General features: G+C 34.7%; 1 protein-coding gene across 5 annotated transcripts in view; it reads right to left on the reverse strand.

Moving 5' to 3' along the window:
- KCNH7 (potassium voltage-gated channel subfamily H member 7) overlaps window positions 1-19,618 on the reverse strand; it is a 208,537-nt gene that overhangs the window by 76,444 nt on the left and 112,475 nt on the right. For all 5 annotated transcript variants that reach the window (XM_038141938.1, XM_038141939.1, XM_038141940.1 and 2 more), the window contains exon 3: window positions 6,357-6,512. In XM_038141938.1, the coding sequence (XP_037997866.1) occupies window positions 6,357-6,512 (156 nt within the window). The remainder of the gene's footprint in view (window positions 1-6,356; window positions 6,513-19,618) is intronic.

Consider the following 19,618-nt stretch of genomic DNA (forward strand, 5'->3'; position numbering starts at 1 on the left):
TGCTAAGAGTTCAACACTGTTTCAGTTTGCCTAATATTTACTGCAATTTACCTTGGAGACAAATACACATAATTGACTCTGGGGTTTTCCGATCTATGCTGTAGGTAGAAACCTTTGTCCTCCTGAACACAATTTTTCTTGACTAGCCCTCAGTGAAGATGAATTTGTTTCCAATGGTGCAGCTAAAAATAAGATCCTGGACAAATTTCTCATTACATTTTGGGCAAAGTCAGGGGCTTACTCTTGCTTATACATGCCATATTCTATGAGGCAAAATTGCATGCATCAAGCAGTATGCAGTATTTCATGACAACATGGCAGTCCTAATATTTCTAGGACTAAAAATGTATGCTTGTCTTTCCCTAAGCTGCTATACTTACTTATATAGCAAAGTGCTTTGAACAGAGGAAAGCAAATACCGTGTTTTTAAGCTAGCTCTTTGACTGGAAGGAAAACTTAATTTGCAGTTGTGCTTGTCTACAACACCAGCATACGGAGCGTTCTCTGCTTCACAGATGTAACTCCATGGCTAGGGCCAGAAAAGAGGAAAACTCACTGAAGAGTAAGCACCTTGAAGAAGTTGTTTCAAAGGTTTTCTGATTATAGTTTCAGCTGTTTTAAGAATATTATTAGCCTTTTCATTTTATTTGAACCTTATCCAAAAAAGGTGATTTTCCATTTATTGGATGCATAACAGATCCTCTAATTTCCTTCAAGGAAAAAAATCCAAGAAATTATTCTAGAGTGTCTTTATTAGGCTTATAGATTTTGAAATGATAAAATAATAATCCTGAAATATACCTCTTTGACAGAATGCAATTACATGTTTAATCAAATAACTTTTTGGGCTTTCTCCCATGAGGGAAATAAACATGGTGTTTGGGAACCAATATTTAGCTTATAGGTTAGTACTTCTAGCTAGTCATACTATTTTGAAATTAAAATAATAAAACTTGTGATAAAGTTACCTCATCTGACTAGCTATTTTATCCTACTGATTAATAGAAGTTGTGATCGAGACAGAGCTGGATTAAATGTTAGAAAAAGCATTATAGGTCAGTAAAAAGGTAGAATGCTCTAGGTGGAGCAGAAAATAAAGACAACTCAGAATTAATTTCTGAAAGGTTTTTCTCATTGCAGTCCCACAAATGGTCTCTTTTGAATAAAAAATTTTAGCCACATTCTTCATATTGAATTCAGGATCCTCAAACTATGAGTTTCTTCAGTTTGAATTAGCTGTTGATTTTCTGAGTTCAGTCTATGTCATGGTTGATTTTTATATCTTGTAGTCATTAGTCTTACAGACAAGAAGTATTTCACAGCTTTGAGTAATAGAATCAGGTGCCATGAGCAAATAGCAATTCATGCCACTACTTCTGTAAATTGTTGTAAAAACTCCTCATAAAATAATGGAGTGGATGAACACGCCACAGTGGAAAGTTTGAGAGATTTCAGAATAAAATTGGACACTAAGGGTCCCTTTCCTCAATTATTCATATAAAAGACATATTTACACCTAGAAGTTATAGCTTAACTTTTTATAATAAGGATTTTAATTAAGTTTGTACAACACACTGAATGGGAATTTATATATTATTTTGGTTAACAACTGTTACTAGTAGATAAATTTAAATTATAATTTGCTAGTCTTCAAAGAAGTTTTTTGCTAAGGTGGTGTAAAATCACGCATCTTCTTACTTTAGGTCATGGTAGAAAATCTACTTAAAGCTCTGTGTTCTTTTTTACAGTGAGTCTAACAGGAAGGAATTCTGTTTTGCCACTAGTATCTTGCTAAATATACATTATTTATGTATTATTTCAGTCTGAGTTAAAAATTTTATACAGCTTTGAAAATGGTTAGATTAATGAAAATTTATGAACTACATTTTTGGGAATAATTTTTCATCATTATAGTGACAATCAAGCAACTGTTAGTGTCTTAGAAGTTGTAAGAGAGAACAGTCCACAAGAACTGTTAGAGATGAGTAAAATCCTGTTTTAGGGCTTATGTAGCTCAAAACTATCAGTCTTTACACTTCAATGCACTACACAAATATTGTTTCATTTACAAAGCAGGTATTTATGTCTTCAAATGTTCCACATGAGGTGGAGTAAAGTTATTAAGTGTTTTTATCTTTGGGTATAGATGTTAATTTCTGGAATTCTAAAATGTTTACATGATCCAAGAAAAGGGAACACAGAAGCCAAGCAAACTTATTAGAAAATAATTGAAGTAAGAAAGAGTAGAATTCTATAACATGGAAATGAGACAAAGCTTAGAAAGATTGAATGATGAATGGGCATCTATAGCAGAAATCAGTTTCTCTAAGTCTCTCTTTCATTGCACGTTGTATAAATATATTCTTACTGGAGAAGAGGATGTTACCCAGTTGTGGGGTTAGTATGTGCACAGGAAATTTCTGCATGTCTCTGAATACAAAGATGGAACAGGGGTAGTAATAAATTAAGTTTGATTAGAAGTTTAAAAGAAAAGATATGGCAAAAGTTTTCAAAAGGGCTATACCCTTTTTTCCTCAAAAAAAGAGAAGAGTTATACATGAGCAAAGGCTTCCTTAGTTTTACTAGGGAACTGGCATACATTGGAAAATAGAATTGCTGCAAACTACAAAAACAACAAAACAGAAAAGAGTGAAAAATCAGTTGGCTGTGATTTTTTTACAGGGTAAATGCATGCTAGGATCTTCTCAAATTTCATTATTTGGTTATACAAAAACTGTTCCAGCTGCCAGTGAGAACTGGTGATAAATTTGTGCCAGAAAATACAAGGGGAAGAAAAGGATAAACTGAAAGAACTTTTGCGCTGCTATTGTGAAGCCACTATCTTCACTTTTCACATTCCTGCCTATTCAGACATTTGCTGCATATAAGATAGGAAGTCTTGAGCACCAGACAAGAAAGAATTCTATTTATACTCAAATGTGCTCATCAAACTCCTGAAACATAACTTTTCTTTTTAATCTATTATTATCATCATCTGCCAAGCCCAGTGCTGAATCAGAACCTAACTGTGTTAGCCATCATCCTGGCACATAACAAAAGACAGGATCCTTGTACTATAGAGCCTACAAACACTGTTGGAAACATCAGTCAGCATTCAGCTGATAAATTTTTGCCTCTCCAGAGCTAAATGTAGTCATTGAGCGAAACCTAAAAAATACTACTTGTCTTCCATAGGTCTTAATTTTTTCAGAGGGTCCTCAGCCCTTTAACAGATTGAAATCACTCTTTTCTTCACAGCATGAAATGCTTTTTTATTACATTCCATTAGATTTTACAGAATCACAGAATGTTCTGAAAGGGAAGTGTCACTGAGTCCAACTCTTAAGTGAATGACCCATACAGGGATCAACAACCATCCACAACCTTGATGTTATTAGCACTCTGCTGTACTCAGGTGAGCTCACCTCAGTGGCAATTTCTGTCATGAGGAACCCCATGGTAAGTGGTAGTGTTCAAAACTGTTGGCTGCAGCTTGCAGAATAGATGCTTTTAGAAAAAAGGAAAGGCTTTTCAAAGTTACACTTGATAAATTTGATCAAATCTTGATAAATCCATTAGAGGACGGATGAGAATATGAAAAGTTATCTTCTTTTCTAGGGACAGGAAAATAGCTGCAATCTCTTTGCTTCCTAATAACTTGTACTTCTCTCCTGCAACCTGACTCAGTCTTTTTTATTTTTTTTTTTCTCTCATGTTGAAAAGGCATTCTAATATGAGAAAACTCAATCTAAGGAGCTCTGGAAAGAAATCTCTCATGATATGTGTGCTTCTGGGTAGTAGATGTTAATGTAATCTGAAATCTTTTGTCTTATGTCATTAGCTGTTGCTTTTCCTGGTTGTTTGTCAGAGATGTATTGCACTTGTTATGTGTCTGGTTCCCTCTCTATTTTTATTCTCTAAATTGGCTGCTGCATTCAAAGGGATTTTGTTGCTTTTTTTTTTTTTTTCCCCTGAACCAGTACCTATTACTGTCCATTTTGTGTGTGATCCAGTGAAAAAAAGATTACCTGATTTACTGATTTACCTGTTCTAAATAGAGTATGATGGTGAAAAACTATCTCCTGGAGAATCTGCTGTGTACGTTTCTTATGTTGGGAACATGACTTTAAAAATATGTTTTCACTGGTAAACAATCCACCTTTTTTGACTTTTTTTTTCTAGCTTTTTGGTCTCTCTCTGCCTTTTCCTTATTTCAAGGCTTTTTTCTGTTTTAGTTTAAAACTGCCATTGAACTGTACACAATATCTTGCAGTTATTTCTGGATGTTTTGCATAGCTTGGCCTCTTTCTTGCCAAGAGGAATTTTTGGCTATGTAGCATATTTTGTATCCCCATCCATCCCAATCGGCCCACATAACAGTCTGCTCTGAAACCATAAGCAACTCGGTAGAAGACGGAGCAGCCATGTGCCTGCTCTCGTTTCTGGCAGTTTCTGGCATCGGGCTGTACCCACTAGCAGGAAAATGGTTCAAGTCACCTTTCCTTGCCTCCTTTTGCACCCTGATCTCTCTCTGAGATAGATCAGTAATATACTGAGCTTGGAAGTCCACTTATTAATTTTTCAAGAACTCTCAGCAAGGAAATCCCCTGTGTATATCAGGTGTAAATACCATGAAACAAGAGAAAGATGTTTTGACAAAGTGGGGGTATTTTTTGCAGATTTCCTCTATAGTGGCTTTTCACTTTAAAATGCGGCAAGTGATAACACTTGAAAGCATACAGTGATGTGTCACAGATATGAGAACAAAATGTTCTTTTTCAAGACATGAAGCTCTGTTTTTTCTACCCAATTGGTATTTTACCTTGTATTTCGTCCATGAAGCCGCAGTAAGCATGGACAAGCTGAACAATTTTATCTATGTTATAAAATTGCTTTTTAAGTGAAGGAATGAAGATGTTTCAAACTCACAAAACCATGGTATACTAAAATAAAACCAGAATATGGGCAGAGTTACCTGATGTACCTCTTATAATTTTTTTCTGGTGCAATTTTAAAATTTTTCTGATACCCCTTAATAGGATTTTAACTGTATCATTAACAGATAAAAGTGTTTTCTTGATATCTCAAAAAAACCCCTACAAAAGCTGCTGTATTAGTTATTAAAAAAACCCAAACCCAATGCAAAACAGAATAAGCAAAGGAAGCATAAAAGCACAAGATTTTAAATATGTACTGTAAAGACTATTTACAAAGACTTTTTAAAAAACATGATATTTGGTGAACAATAATTATTTGCAAACTGCAAGTTTGCAGTAATGGTAATTTCCTTTGCCACATTCTTATATATCCTGTCATTGTAGGGTTCTCTGGATGCTTCAGGTACTGTGTAGTGTTTGCATCAAGAAAGTTCTCTCCTTGCTTCTCACACAGAGAATTGTACCAGTCTTTATTTCTTAACTAGAGAAACCTGAAGTGTTGATTTAACAATTGGAATACTTATGTTCCGTTATTGTAGTAATGTTAAAGATTATCTCGCTGTGAAAAGGTATTTTCCAAGTGTTAATGCTCACTGTTAGAGCATGCTGTGCTTGACTAAGAGCTTGTACATGCTCTGTGTACGGATGCGTTCTGGGAAATGTGCTCTGGGAAATCTTGTAGTAAGAGTAGATTATGTGAGTGGCAACGTAAAGCAGAAGGATTGTGTGCTGTTGCTGCACATAGTGAAGGTCAGCAAAAGAGCACATGTTCAGCAGATAGTGGGACAGAAAGCTACACAGTGCAGTTGTATAAATGAACATGTGTGTTGAGTTTTCTAATTTTGACAATTCTTATGCTCCAGAGTGGAATGAAAGAAAAAGCATTTCTTGTGCATCCACCCATTCCATCTACCCCCCATCCTTCAAGTCAACTAAATACTTCAATTTGAAAAAATCAGGATATTTAATTATGTTTTAACTGATTGTTATATTTTCTAGTCTAATTTAATCACATTTCACCAACTATTAATCAAATGACACTTTTTTAAAATAAAATATAATTCTTCAATTTTGAATAGGCCAAGATGAAATATTTGGGCTATATCACAATGCTTTTTTTAAGTTTTCCTTTTGTAGTTAATTTTTGTCAAGGGTAATGGACTTCTGTGAAAGATTTTAGTTTTTATGAAGTTATATGTCCTAGTAATATTCGCAAGATCTAGGCTGTTAGTACTACCAAAGATCTGATAGATTATTTTACTAACATCTTGCAGTAGGTTTGCTACATTAAGCTTCTTATGATTTTGGATTATTGAGTCAGTCAATGGGATTGCATCCTTTGCTAACCTTATTGCCCATGTGGATTATTTTGCCAGATAAAAGTAGAGGTAAGCAAAAACATTTCATTGCATAACTTACGATTTACAAGTTTAGATGGTAATATTGGCTTGCACTTCTCAGGAGATGCCACATTCTCTTCATCTGTTACATACTCAAAATTAATAATAAACATCATTGCTACTCCCTCTTGATTTTTCACTGGAATTATGTGGGTGTTGCAAATGAAGGTTGATCCTGCAGATGGATTAAAAAAAAAGAAAGAAATATATAAATGGAAGGAAACATAATTTTTTTCACTTCAGTAAATCTAGTTACACCAACAGACAGGGAAGAGCATTTATTTGAATTCAATAATTGAGCATAAAACACATTATTCTTTAATTGAAACTGTAATGTTTTCATAGAAAGAAATAACACTGTTCATAATTTCTTGGAGCCTTACCTTTACCAAATGGTGTTTCCTTTGAAATGTCAGTTTTACTTTTTGGTTTCTTTTGTTCACTGGAAGTGCCTGTATAGATGGACTTGTAATAAATATGGAGACATTTAACACCAAAAGTAGAAATGTAAACACTGTTCCAACCACAGTCCTTGTGAAGAAAGCAGATCCTGATTCTTCTAAATGTTGAACATTTTTCAAGCATTTGGTTCTATTACACAGGATGAGTCATGCATTAAGTATTTGTGGATGTAAATATACCACTATTCTTAATTTAGCTCTTAGTCTTTTGGGGACTTTGGGGAAATGTTTAGGTTTGTGTTAAAATTTTTATTTGTTAGTTGTTTTATACTTCATCACAAAAATCTTCTTAATTGTGCTAATAATTTTCAATAATTTTCAGAAGGGTATGACTTAAGTTTTATATGCAATTTGAAGTCTGAATTTAAAAATACCCCAGCTTTCACACGTATGGAGCATACTTAGCCTATACTAAAAGTAATAGAGAGTGCCCAGAATGTTCTTGTTTAAAACCTAATTCCAGATTTAAGGAGTTCTTTGTGTTAATTCTTCCACTATGGCTTTACAAGTTTCAGTTGACAAGGTCATTAGTTTTGATTTAATTCTTTCTATTAATGTTACAGAACATAGTGGTTCCAAAAATAATGTGATTGCTGTAAGCAATACAATAATGTGCTAAAAACTTCATGCAGACACAACTGTGAGATGGGGTCTTTCCATGATAACTAGGGACTGGTTTAATGTACATCATCTGCGATTTAGGCACTCAAATGCAGTAATCACTGAAACTTGACAGCCTGTGCAGTTTGACAAAAACAGATCTTGATCTAGATTGTACAAGAGTATTTTTTTTGTTTGTTTCTATTGAAGAGAAAGATAGTACAATTTATATCATTACAACCAAGACCAGATTCTGGCCTCTAATATTTAATGCAGTACTTGCTATAATGTGGTATATATGGCAATTTGAGTTATGTATAAAATTGACATGCTGGCCTTTCAAGTTTTGCAGCTGTAACTTCCATCCATTTAATAAAACAGTTAAGCTGTGGCACTTGCCACAGTTTCCATGGTTACAAGCTCAATGTCTTTAGTAAACAGAAAATAAGCAATTTAAGACTGTTCCATTAGAGCTAAAAATAGAAGTGCTGCAGGCCAACCATTGCAACATAGACTGGTTAAACAGAGGGGCTGGAGAGAATTTAAAATATTCTTTGTGGTTTTAGCTAACAAAAAAAATAAAATACATACTGAGTTCAAAAAGTCAAAATTATATTTTTTGATTTGCTTGGAAGGTAATTGTATGGACGGTTTTGACATGAAGATTTATAGGTTGAGAAGGTATCCCCCAATATCTGGAGGTGGGGCTTGGTTGAGGCACGCATGGCTTTGAATAACACTGCAGTGGATCAAAGGATTGTCAGTTTTTGCAAAGGAGAATGATGAGGACACTTCTTTAAAACTTTTCTGCTTTTGAAGGCAAGGTCCTTTCAGCTTTTGAAATGCTTCCCACAGTGCTAAGTAATGACACTATTTCCCATTTGTGTAGAACATTCCTCCCTCAAGAATTTACAAACCTCATTTGTACTGCAGCTAGGGATTTGCATCTCTGGGGAGATGCAGGAGTTGTTTAACAGTCCACAGCTTAAGAACATGGCAAAAAGAGCAGATGATTGAAAATTTAGGCTGTATGTAGAAATATTGCAGGAACAAAAAATAGGAAAGGTTCATGTGTGGTTTAATTTACCATTCTTCCTCTGAAGACCAAATACACCACAGACCAGTCAAGTCCACTGCAGTTAGCCTGAATTTTCCCAAGAAACCTAGGCTTTTTAAGAAGAAAGGAACATTTCCTTTTTTTGTAATACTGAAATTGGAATGCTACAAGTTAACCAAAATATAATGACAATCGCAGCCACTGCTTGTGACATTGTTAGTGTTTTTCTTCAGTACAGACACTGCTATCTGCTATACATTTCTCAGTATCTAGCTCTAATGAAGGGACAATAAGGAAATACAAAATTCAAAATAGCAAGGAATACTCTAGTATGATTTAAAAAGAAGAGATGGGAACAAAGAAATAACATTGACGAATTCAAAAGATAAGCTTTGAGTTGTTAGAGTTGATAGCAATAAAGAAATAATAATAAGAAGCTTGTTTACAAACAATCTTATTCAGTATTTGCACTCTGGCATCCCACTGCTCTTCGTTGCACTCAGCATGTTTTTCCTGTTTCGTCTCTATGCTGAATATTTCAAAAGTAAGACATGCTTCCAATGAGCAATAAAAATGGTAATGTAGTTTTTGGAATTTGCATTTCTTATCTAACAGCACCGGGCAAGTGGATGATTTAATGAGAACAACTAAGAAAATAATACCTTTATAATTAATACATTCAATAGCCAGCAATATGTCTGAATTTTCTCATGATTACTACTGAGGAGTAATTGTGAAATGTACCTGTTTTGCTCTCTTGTTATCATCATTGGAGATGATAGAGGACAAGTTGAACATTTTCATTTCAGCCTGAATTCCATGGTTATAGGGACTTATTTTCTTTTATTTAAGACATTGTAAAGCCCACTGTTTCATCTAGTTAAATTAGTGGAAAATAATCATATGGGAAGAACAGATTTCACTCTCCTATTTGCTGTGTGGATATGATGTATGATTCCATGGTTATGTATCCATTAGTATGATTTCACAAGACCACACAGCCTTGTGTGAAACAAGTAACTGCTAAAATACATACACAAGTGACAATAAATATTTTAGAAATAATGACTTAGGGTATAGTAGGGTTATATAAAGATCTATAGCATCATTTGAGCAATTCTAATGAAGGAAAACCTATTTATTTATCTGTCAGCATAGTGTTTAAAGGTGACTTCAAAAGATCAGTACAAGGCAGGCACATCAAGCCAATTAATCTGGTTCATAAATGTTATTTACTTTTCCAGTGATTTTGTATGGAAGATTTTTGGGCAGATTTTTATCAGAATGCATCTTCTAGATACAACTGCACTCATTTATTAGAATTGTGGTAGTTCCACTGATAAACAATTTGGAGAGGACAATGCAGCTAATACAACAGTGAAAACACGCCAAATTCTCATACGAAAAACTCTGACAAGTAAACTTTGAAAAATGACAAATCCCAAACAACTAATCTGATTCAGCCTTCCTGGGAACAAAATCTTCACAGGCCATTTTATATGCCAAGCTTAAAGGATCTCTGAAAAAATGAGGCATTTAGGTAAATGTTCTAATTCTGCAGAATTGCCATGGTTCACACAACAAGAACCTTTCAAAATTCATCATGGTTCTACAGGATGGCTCTGGAACTGTCTTGCCCTGAATGGGTTTTACAGTTCCTATCTGTGTTTCACCATATAAAAATTTAGACTCCTGCACTCAGTATAAATTTGAGGACAGCCTCCAGAAGGCGGAGACTGGTTTCAATATATTTTGGAACCAATCTTGGCTCCCTGTGCCAAAGAATTTATGACTTCTCAGATATTTTTTGTGACTAGAGCTGCTGTAGACAACCGACTAAGGCTATAGAAAGAAAAATATTGCACATGTCCTTGGCATGCGCGTAGAAATTTCTGGGCAGAGTGATCTCATACTCAAGTTTCCTAGGATTGTGATAATTTTTTCTTCTATGACCTACAAGTAGTCCAGTGTAGGTATCTCTACAATCCATAGCCATTTCTGCTCATTTAAAACTGAAGATAACAAAGTACAAATCAAAACATAACAAAGAAAGAGCCAACAACAGCTTGCCTACTAGAACAAGACCAAAGACAGTAAAAAAATAGAGGCAGAGCTACTCTGCATTTCCAGATCTCGACCATCTTGTTTGCTGCTTGCCAGACAGCTCTGAATGAAACGTGTCTGCAGTACCACAATTTTATGGTGATAAAGGGACAAGAGAAAGATGATGGATATTCTTTGCACTTTTATAAAATAATCACTATTTTTATTTTGGAAATAAATACCCTCCACTTCCCTCAATAGGATTTTCACTTTGTCATCAAAATGCCTTCTCTCAGAGGCATACACTTAGAACTACCATTTATAGTAGAAATGCAATTAAATATATTTCATATTCAATTGTGTACTAAGCTTCGTCTTAATTCCATCACCATTTTAGTGGAACAGGGCACAGAAAAGTCCACATCATTCCCATTTTGTTAGTAATGAAGTGAAATGTTGTTTTCATAGATTCTTTTTTCACTAGTTATTGTGAAATTAATAGAGTGTAATCGCTATTATAATACATAGAAACTTAATATTGCTCTGTTAATCAAGAGCTGACTTCTGTAAATGCAAAGAATACTATGCATTCCAAAACATAACCAATCTTATTTTGTTATCCTGTATCCGTGTTTATAGCCTTATTTGTCCTTTCATCATATCATGGCTTATGGGGATTGCCCAATGTTAATAAGAACATCTCTGGGGAAAGAAAAGAGAGGTAATCTGAGGGAGAATTAATGTGGAAGATCAGAAAATATTTTCTGTCTTTGCCTGTTCATCATGTAATCTTCATCTTTGGGATGAGGAACCAAAGCATGGCTTTCTACTGACTCCTAAACTTCACAAATTCAATATCCTCTTCCTTCCTAATGTCAAACAACCTCCATCACTTTTTTCTTCTTTCAGCATGGGAATGGTCTTGGAAAGGTGTAGTACTTTTCCAGGAAGAACATAAAGGGAATTTAATGAAATTAAATTTATGTGCTAGTCTTGGAAAAGGAGATACTGTCCTGCTTTGTGCAGAAATTCAGGAAGGCTGAGATGGGGAGCTTGATACACTGTGCTCAACATACAAGTAGTAACAAGCTTCTTAGGACCATATGAAATGCAGTTAATGGAAGTCTTCTTCTCTGGCCTAAACTGCTATTTATAATCCATTTTATCACGAAATGCTGACAGACAAAGGGCATAGACATGGTTTTTATATGGAGCGAGGAAGAGTCACAGGAACTGTGAGGTAGAGGAATTACTCGGAAGGCAAGGTGGGAAGGGTGATACAGTATCTTGTAAAATAAAGCTGCTGCTTGCACAGAGCTGCTAAGACTTTCATGTTCCTGAAATGCCCTAAGAATTGGGAGAATATTTATATTCTATGCAGCTTTGTGTGAGATGTAGTTCTGGCTGTGTTCCCTGTTGTTCCATAGCTACTTTCAGCTGAACTTTAAAAAAAGGATTAGAAGACAAAACCTTTGTTTTTCCTATATGTTGTCAAGGTTCTAGTAACAAAATTTAAAAAACTTGTTTTAGAAAACAAATACTGTGAATGGTGCATAAGAATGACACCTGAAATTGACTGGTTGTAATTTATTAATGAGACCAGTGTAGCAAAGCATTTTGTATTCTTGAAAGGTTACAGACAAAGAAAAAGAAATTGAAAGAAAAACAGTGCCCAGGGAATATTTGCTCTGCTTTGTGTGGTTTTTGTGACTTATCTGTGAAGAAAGTCCTTTCTTTTATCCTTAAAATTCAGAAGCCTATTTACCCCCACTTTGAAGTCCACTCTAAGCAAACACTGTGTTAGGTGATGTTTAGTTGGCATTTAGGGACAATTGCACTGGGGATGTGTATTGAATATTCAAGCAAAGACAGTTTCTCAAATAATGAGGCATGATGTGTATTGTGATGTGGGGACTCAACATGACCAATCAAGGACTGAAAATCCAATTCTTTCTGTTTCTATTCAAGCATAAGCCAGGAACAATGCAGTATGTCATAGGGAATATTGTTTTAAACAATGCAAAGTATTATGTTCTTTCTAAAATCATGCTAAGAAGTCTATTCCTGTAATGCTGTGTTGAAAAGAGTCATGCAAACTTTCACATGGTTTTATGCTAAAGGGCTCTTTCAGCAGCAAATAACTTTGCAAACCTACTTTTTGTTTTTTCACAGCTTAGTCTTCTTGTTTATACAATACAAATGAGTGGAAGGACTGAATCTGCCCTGAGAATATTTCCCAGCACTTTGTGATGTAGAACCATATCTCTGGAGACAGATAACACATAATTACTTGCTCAATTCAGTAACAACCCCACGAAAAACATATTGGACAAATGCTTTTTTCTGTTTGTACCTGCAGCTTTTTGCATCTTTGCAATTGGTGCAATTTATTCAGACCTTTGGAGACATCTGATTTGTAAATACCCTATTTAAATTTCATCACAACTTTGGCTTATAGGAAAGAACTACCTTTAGATGTTCCTTTCTTTCCTGCCCTGCATTTTTTATGTAGCTGCACGCACACATAAATAATAGGAGAAAACTTGATGCTAAGATTAAAGATGATTATACCGGTAGCCATAAAAAGCATCTATTCTGGGAATCCCAGTTTGCATTGCAATTGTTGCCTCTTGCTGCCCTTCAATTGGTAGTACTGGTACAATGGTGGTACTGGTATATATATATATATATATATATATATATATATATATATATTACTGGTGTATATATATATATATAATCTATTTATATATGCTGATAATTGCTGGTACTGGTATAATTTCACTTTCTTCTAAAGGTGTTAAGACTGAGACATGAAAAGGATTTTAATCAAACCAGAATTAAAAATGAATGAAGAAATTAAGGATAACTCAAAGAAACTCTTGATCTCATTTTTACAATTGAATTAGTAGATAACAGCCCCACACTATTAAACTGTATCTCATAAATTTCCATATAGAACTTTTGGGCAATGGTTATACAATTCTCTTTATCTTTCACCTGTATCTTCTGAGCTGCATGTCACCATTTTCCAATTCCATCTGACTGAAAATGAGCCACCATGAGTGGCAAGGATGGGAAATTCACATGCTTCCTATATCTGTGTGATTGTCTATTCTGAAAGACTCAATGCAGAGAACAATTAAAAATAGATGTTAGATTGAAATGTATTATATCCCTTTTCAATTGAATAGCTATGTTTAAGGGGGATGGGTAAAGACAAGAAGAATGTATTTGGCTGACATTTATTAGGGACCTTACAGTGATTAAATGAGACCTACTTCCTTTGACATTTCACTCCACACTCCTTAGAAAATATTCATTCTGTCACTGAAATTGTTGCTGATACTAAGATTTGATTTATAGGACCATTTAGTTTTTGTAAGGTATTAACTTACAATTTAAAGCTGAGGGAAGAATTGTTAAAGTAACAAACTAAGAAAAAAATTGCCCTCATGAAACTGTGGACATGTTCATTACTGGATTGGCAAATATGAATATCTCATTTGCTCTCCTTTTAATCCCATTTGTAATATAATTAAATTGACAGATAAATACTGTTCAGATGCTCATTCCAGCATTTCTTAGACTACTGGGTTGCTAAAATTATTGCTAACATCCTAATTATAGTATCTACACCTACACTACACTAATAAGCTATGGTGATTAATTGAAATGTTGAAAACATTTTGTATGGGAGGAAAATTTCCTAGTTTGTTGTTAAGGCATCTATAAATATGTACAGAAGATACAGAGCAGTTAAATATTTGGTAAGGAAAGAAAAAATGAAATTAAGTGAAAAATGCACAAGCCATGACATATTCATAAAGAAAAGAACAACAAAAAAAGCATAGAGGGAAAAATGTTGAAAACTGTACATGGAGGGTAGAGATTTGTTGAGGTTCCAGGCTGCTTGTAGAATAATTCTATTGAAATCACAACAGAATTACTGAAATTGCAAGATTGGCTTTCTTCTTTCTGACTCTCCTCACCTTAAAACTACATTTGAGTTTTGTCAGAGGGGTTTTGTCAGGAACAGAGACTGAAGTCAGGAGGCATGGTTCTGACAGTCAGTCTTGAACACTCAAGCTGATCTTTCTCAGAGGTGCACTTTTTGTACATACATGGTGGGAGGAAAGGTGGATTTGAAACAGTTTTCTGGATTAGTTCTCATTACTGAAAGTTTGGAAAGATGGTATGCAAAAACATAAGCGTTACTTGGAATTGTCCAGGCCCTAAACAGTCTAAAATTTCTTACATGTTGTCTTTTTCTTCCAAAAGTATGTAGCAAATAGTGTTTTTTCTGAAAAGCAATGTCTCTGGGTTGTTAATGGGGATATTTCTGTCTCTGCATATGCAGTTGAACATTTTGGGCCCAGATCCTTTCACCTTTGTAGGGTTTCTGAGTGCATTGCACACTGTATTACCTGATGCTAAGTCAGACATGGAAGGTCAGGGCAGATTGCACAAAGCGGTACATCCATAAAAAGAACTTAATTATTAAGCCTGTAAACCCTTTGAAAATCAATTGTCGAATAACTGAGGGAGATTTTTCACCCTTTTGTGTTTTATATGTTGCAGACTATGTGAAAGAAGCAAATCCAAGGCTTCCTGTCTTATTTGCTTAGTATAAGTGCTTCTTTTGCAGACACTTGCAGTATAGTTATGGTGAATGCGAGACATACTACGCTTGATGAATTTCACAGCTGAAGATTTTAACAGAGAAACATTGCAAACAGTGCTATTTTAGAAAGAAAGAAACTGAAATATTTCACTGAGAAATTTTCAAAATTAATTATTTATTCTTTTTAAAGGAAACAATTAAAAAGTGATTTTTTCTAAATTGTACATGATTCCTGTGAGACAAAATTTCTTTTAATGTGTGTTTTACTGTAAATATATTAAGAATTAATTTTCAGGATTAACAATGAATAGCAAATCCCGTTTGCTCGACTGTGTGATACACTTGAACTGAGGTCTTTTTAAAAGAAGAGATTTTTTTTTTTAGATACTACAATGTGGATATACTTGACTAGGGTTTTCTGTCTATTAACAAAAGACAACTCAGAATGTAATATCTTAAATCATCCCAATGTGGGACAGGAATAAAAAATTACCAAAGTCCAGTGTCGTTGGACTTTGGTCAGTGCCACCTGAGAAGGGTGAGTGATGAAAGATCAGATTCATCTCTAAAATTGAAGAGGTGGGTTGAAAAAAACATAATTACTTGGCTCAGATAATAATAATGCAGTACTATGTTTTTTGAGGCACCAACAGGCATTTGTATTTGTTTAAGCAATTTTAAATAATTTTTCAGTCTTTGTCAAGACAGAGAATTTTATCTACGGAAGGTCATAGTAGGAATTGCATTAATTCAGCAGAATTATGTGCAACTAGAATAGGTTTGAAAACAACTGGATTTCATTATGAAGATGCTTTGATTTTTTTTCATTTACATTTTCAGAGCTTATTTAAAGCATTGCACCAAACAAATACCAGAGGTATAGTTCAAGGTGAAAAACATTGGTAGGACACATTTTCTCTCACATTTTTCAACAGAAAAATAAAGAATTGCAGAATCCCAATGTCTGTTTAAATACATTTTATGAAAATTCCAAATTTAAATATACCTTAAACATAAATCTTTGCAAAAACAATGAGGTGAGAAATAATGGCTCGAATATCTTATTTTTAGTTAGTTGGCCAAGAGTGAGCAAATATTTAATTACATGTGCTAAAATTAAAGATGTCTTTTCTCTTTACTTTTTCTCCTCAATTTTTTTCTATTTCCACCTCTCTAGTTCTTTTTTTTCCTCCTAGATATTCTTTTCTAAACCCTCATTAAAAGCTGTGCACCTCTGGGCATTCAACTGAGAAATGCCTTATTATGTTCATGAGAAAAGGGATCTCAGGTTTGTTAAATATTGCCTATCTTGCAGAAAATGTGCAGACTAAGACTTTTTTGTTAAAGTAACCTCATTTATTTTCCTAAATTACACTACATAAACTATTTTAAGAACTAACTGAATAACTTTGAAAAGCAGAATGGAACAGAAAAAAACCCAAGCAAAACCAATACCAAACCACAAAATGAAACCCACAAAACCCCCTCCACCCCAGAACTCTATTTTTGTAATTTGTTTCATTTATTCAAGGTATTGGTCCAGAATACAATACGAAGTAAAAAAGTGATCCAGATTCTGTCCTCACTGACACCCTGCCATTTCAGGGAGAGTATGGGGGTTTTTTTGTGATACAGATACTAAAATATATCAAAAAGAAGAATTTATTAAATAGCCATACAGTATGAAGGATGATACAGAAAAACAGATCAACAGCAGGTCCCCTGAGGCAAAAGGGAAATGCTGCCATTTCTGCAAATTTTCACAAGTGCAATGTACAGTCAGTTCCACTGGCCAAGTGGAAGGAGTACCTAAATATAGGTGCTTTTCTTATTGAAATCATACCTCTGGAAAATCATACTCATGGAAACATATCTTTCCTGATATTTTCTAAGTGAATTGATCATGAGTAGTTTGAAATACACAACCCCAAGCTTGTAGAAAAAAATAAATTGTGTCATCTAATACAGGGCTAGATTAAAAGTAATTGTGTGCCTTACAGTGCTTTACTGTAATCCAGAAAAATGTGTCTATAGGGGAAGAATGGCCAGACACAAAATGAGGGATTCTTGTTGAATGCAGTAGCTATTATAAGGTCTTGATAACAGGGACAATGATGTAGAAACCCTCTTCAGTGGGAAAGTCAACCCTGAAAGCTGGTGGAAGTAGTCAAGCAACTTGGATCATAAAACAAATGGATGTAACCTCTCAGGACAAAAAAAAAGTAGTGGTATTTGGGAGTTCTTATCAACACAAAATCATGGGATTTTGAATGCATGTTAATAAATGTGGTGGGAGGTCTATGTACAGAAGGTTTGTCAACCACACCAGCAAAATACTAAACTTGTAAAAAGAAAAAGAACCTGGTTCTTGGTGCAAAATTTCCAAGCCAAACATAATGTATTTTTAATTCAAGTTCTCATTAGAACTGATAAATATGAATAACTTACTGGACTAGAAATTCATGGCTGCCCTAGGGGTGGTTTTGATGACCTGATTGCAATCAGTTTAGACAAACAAAGAACAATCCCAAGCAGCAAAATATTAGTCCTTCTAAATGGGTAATTTTCTATGGTTGAGAAAAATGTGAGCAGAAATAATTGGGAGGAGAAATCAGACAAATACATGAATGAAAAATTGCAATTCTTAATGAGAATGTTAAATAACTAAAGGGTAGCAATTCAATGGTGCTGAAGATCTTAGCCATTCCAACTGCACTGAGTGCAAAAGTAAGGGTAACAAACAGGGATTAAAAGCTATACAGCGAATGGAGAATGGAGGAAATAAATACACATCTGTGGAAACTGAGAGGTATGGAATACCTCAAGTGGACTGAGGAATGTGACAACTAAGGAAACTAATGAGACTAAGTGAATACTCTCATTAGTAAATACAAGAAGCAAAAAAAAATAGCTCCAGTAATAGGAAGAAATTCTTAACTGTGAGTGTACTGAGGTTTTGTAACAAGCTGCCCAGAGAAGCCATGGATGCCCCATCCCTGGGGGGTTCAAGGCCAGGCTGGATGGGGCTCTGAGTAACCTGTTCTAGTGGAAGGTGCCCCTGCCCGTGTCAGGGGGCTTGGAAGGAGAGGCTCTTTAAGGTCCTTTCCAGCCCAAGCCTTTCTATGGATCTATGATTGTGCCAACATCCATAAAAGGGATATAGTGGCAATGAAATGACTGTATGGTAGTGAGACTGACATCAGTTGTAAGCAAAATAAGGAAACCTGTGATGTTAGATTAATTTAAGAAAGAATACCTGACAGGAATATAATTATTGTCACTCAGTGTGGTAATGCAGACATTATTAATGGACAAGAAATCTCATTTTATATTTATATTCTTTGTATAAAACCCCCAACCAAGTAGTCATTACAGACATGCATTTGTAAGGTAGTCTACTGATTTTTATGCAATATTCTATTAAAGTAATAGAACTATAATTGTAAAAAAGCTCATTACATGGTTTACAAATTGTCCCTGAGCTTCTGAAAAGTCATTAATGGAGAAAGACAATTCAGTGCCAGTTTTTAGTGAAAGTCCACAGAAATGACCATAGTAGCATTAATTTGCTTTGAAAAGACCTGAAGAAAATATAAAATCCTTCTATGAAATACATGGATGCTTCATAAACCAGTTGTGAAGTGGCTAATGATGTGCTAATGAGTCAAAACAGAAGCGTTTAAATTATTCTGTAAGTGGGACATAAAATGCAAAAAATGCAATATGAAATGGTAGATTTAGCCAGACAGTTTAAGAACCAGGGCATGCAGGCTAAAATAAAAAAGATAGCTATAGCCTGGAATGTACTGTCTCACAAAAGAAGTAATAGGATAATATGTAAGAATGGTGAACAGAGCCTGAATAAAGAAATAAAATAAGAAGTCAACCTTTCCCTATATATATGGCACTTAGGCGACTAAAACTAGATTGCTGCATACATTTTCTGACATCTGAATTCTTGAAGTCCATTGAAAAATGGATGGGGGCATAAAAATGACCAGAGGAATAGCATTCTTCAGAATGGTGTGATTGTCATCTTTCAGATGTCAATCTTTGTTGTTTAGTGAAAAGTGGTTAGAGAAGTGACTTGCATTACAATCAGTAACTTCATGGAAGGAGTGCTGAATACTAAAGAGCTGTTGAGTCTAGAGAAATAACCTGACTGTCTAGAAGTTAAAGCAGATAGTTCAAGCTGTAGCCTCTGGATACAGAGGATCAGAGGAAGTAGTGGTTATCCCTCTCTGTGTTTTTAAATCAAGACTGGAAGAAACAGAAAAGTCCTTTTATTCAACAAACCACCTATGTAATATTCATCTTCATAAAGTTCTAATGTTTCTTCTTAATATCTCATTTCAATCAAGGAGGAATTTAGTGCTTCCTCTCTCAGAATACACAGTGCTCCACAAACCAAGATGCTGCCCCTGTCCTTCCTGTACTTGGAATTAAAATTTCATATGCTCTCATCAGTCAATTGGTAAAATTTCAAAAGCTGTTCA

The sequence above is a fragment of the Motacilla alba genome, chromosome 7 (genome assembly GCF_015832195.1).
Source record: "Motacilla alba alba isolate MOTALB_02 chromosome 7, Motacilla_alba_V1.0_pri, whole genome shotgun sequence".
Lineage (NCBI taxonomy): Eukaryota > Metazoa > Chordata > Aves > Passeriformes > Motacillidae > Motacilla > Motacilla alba.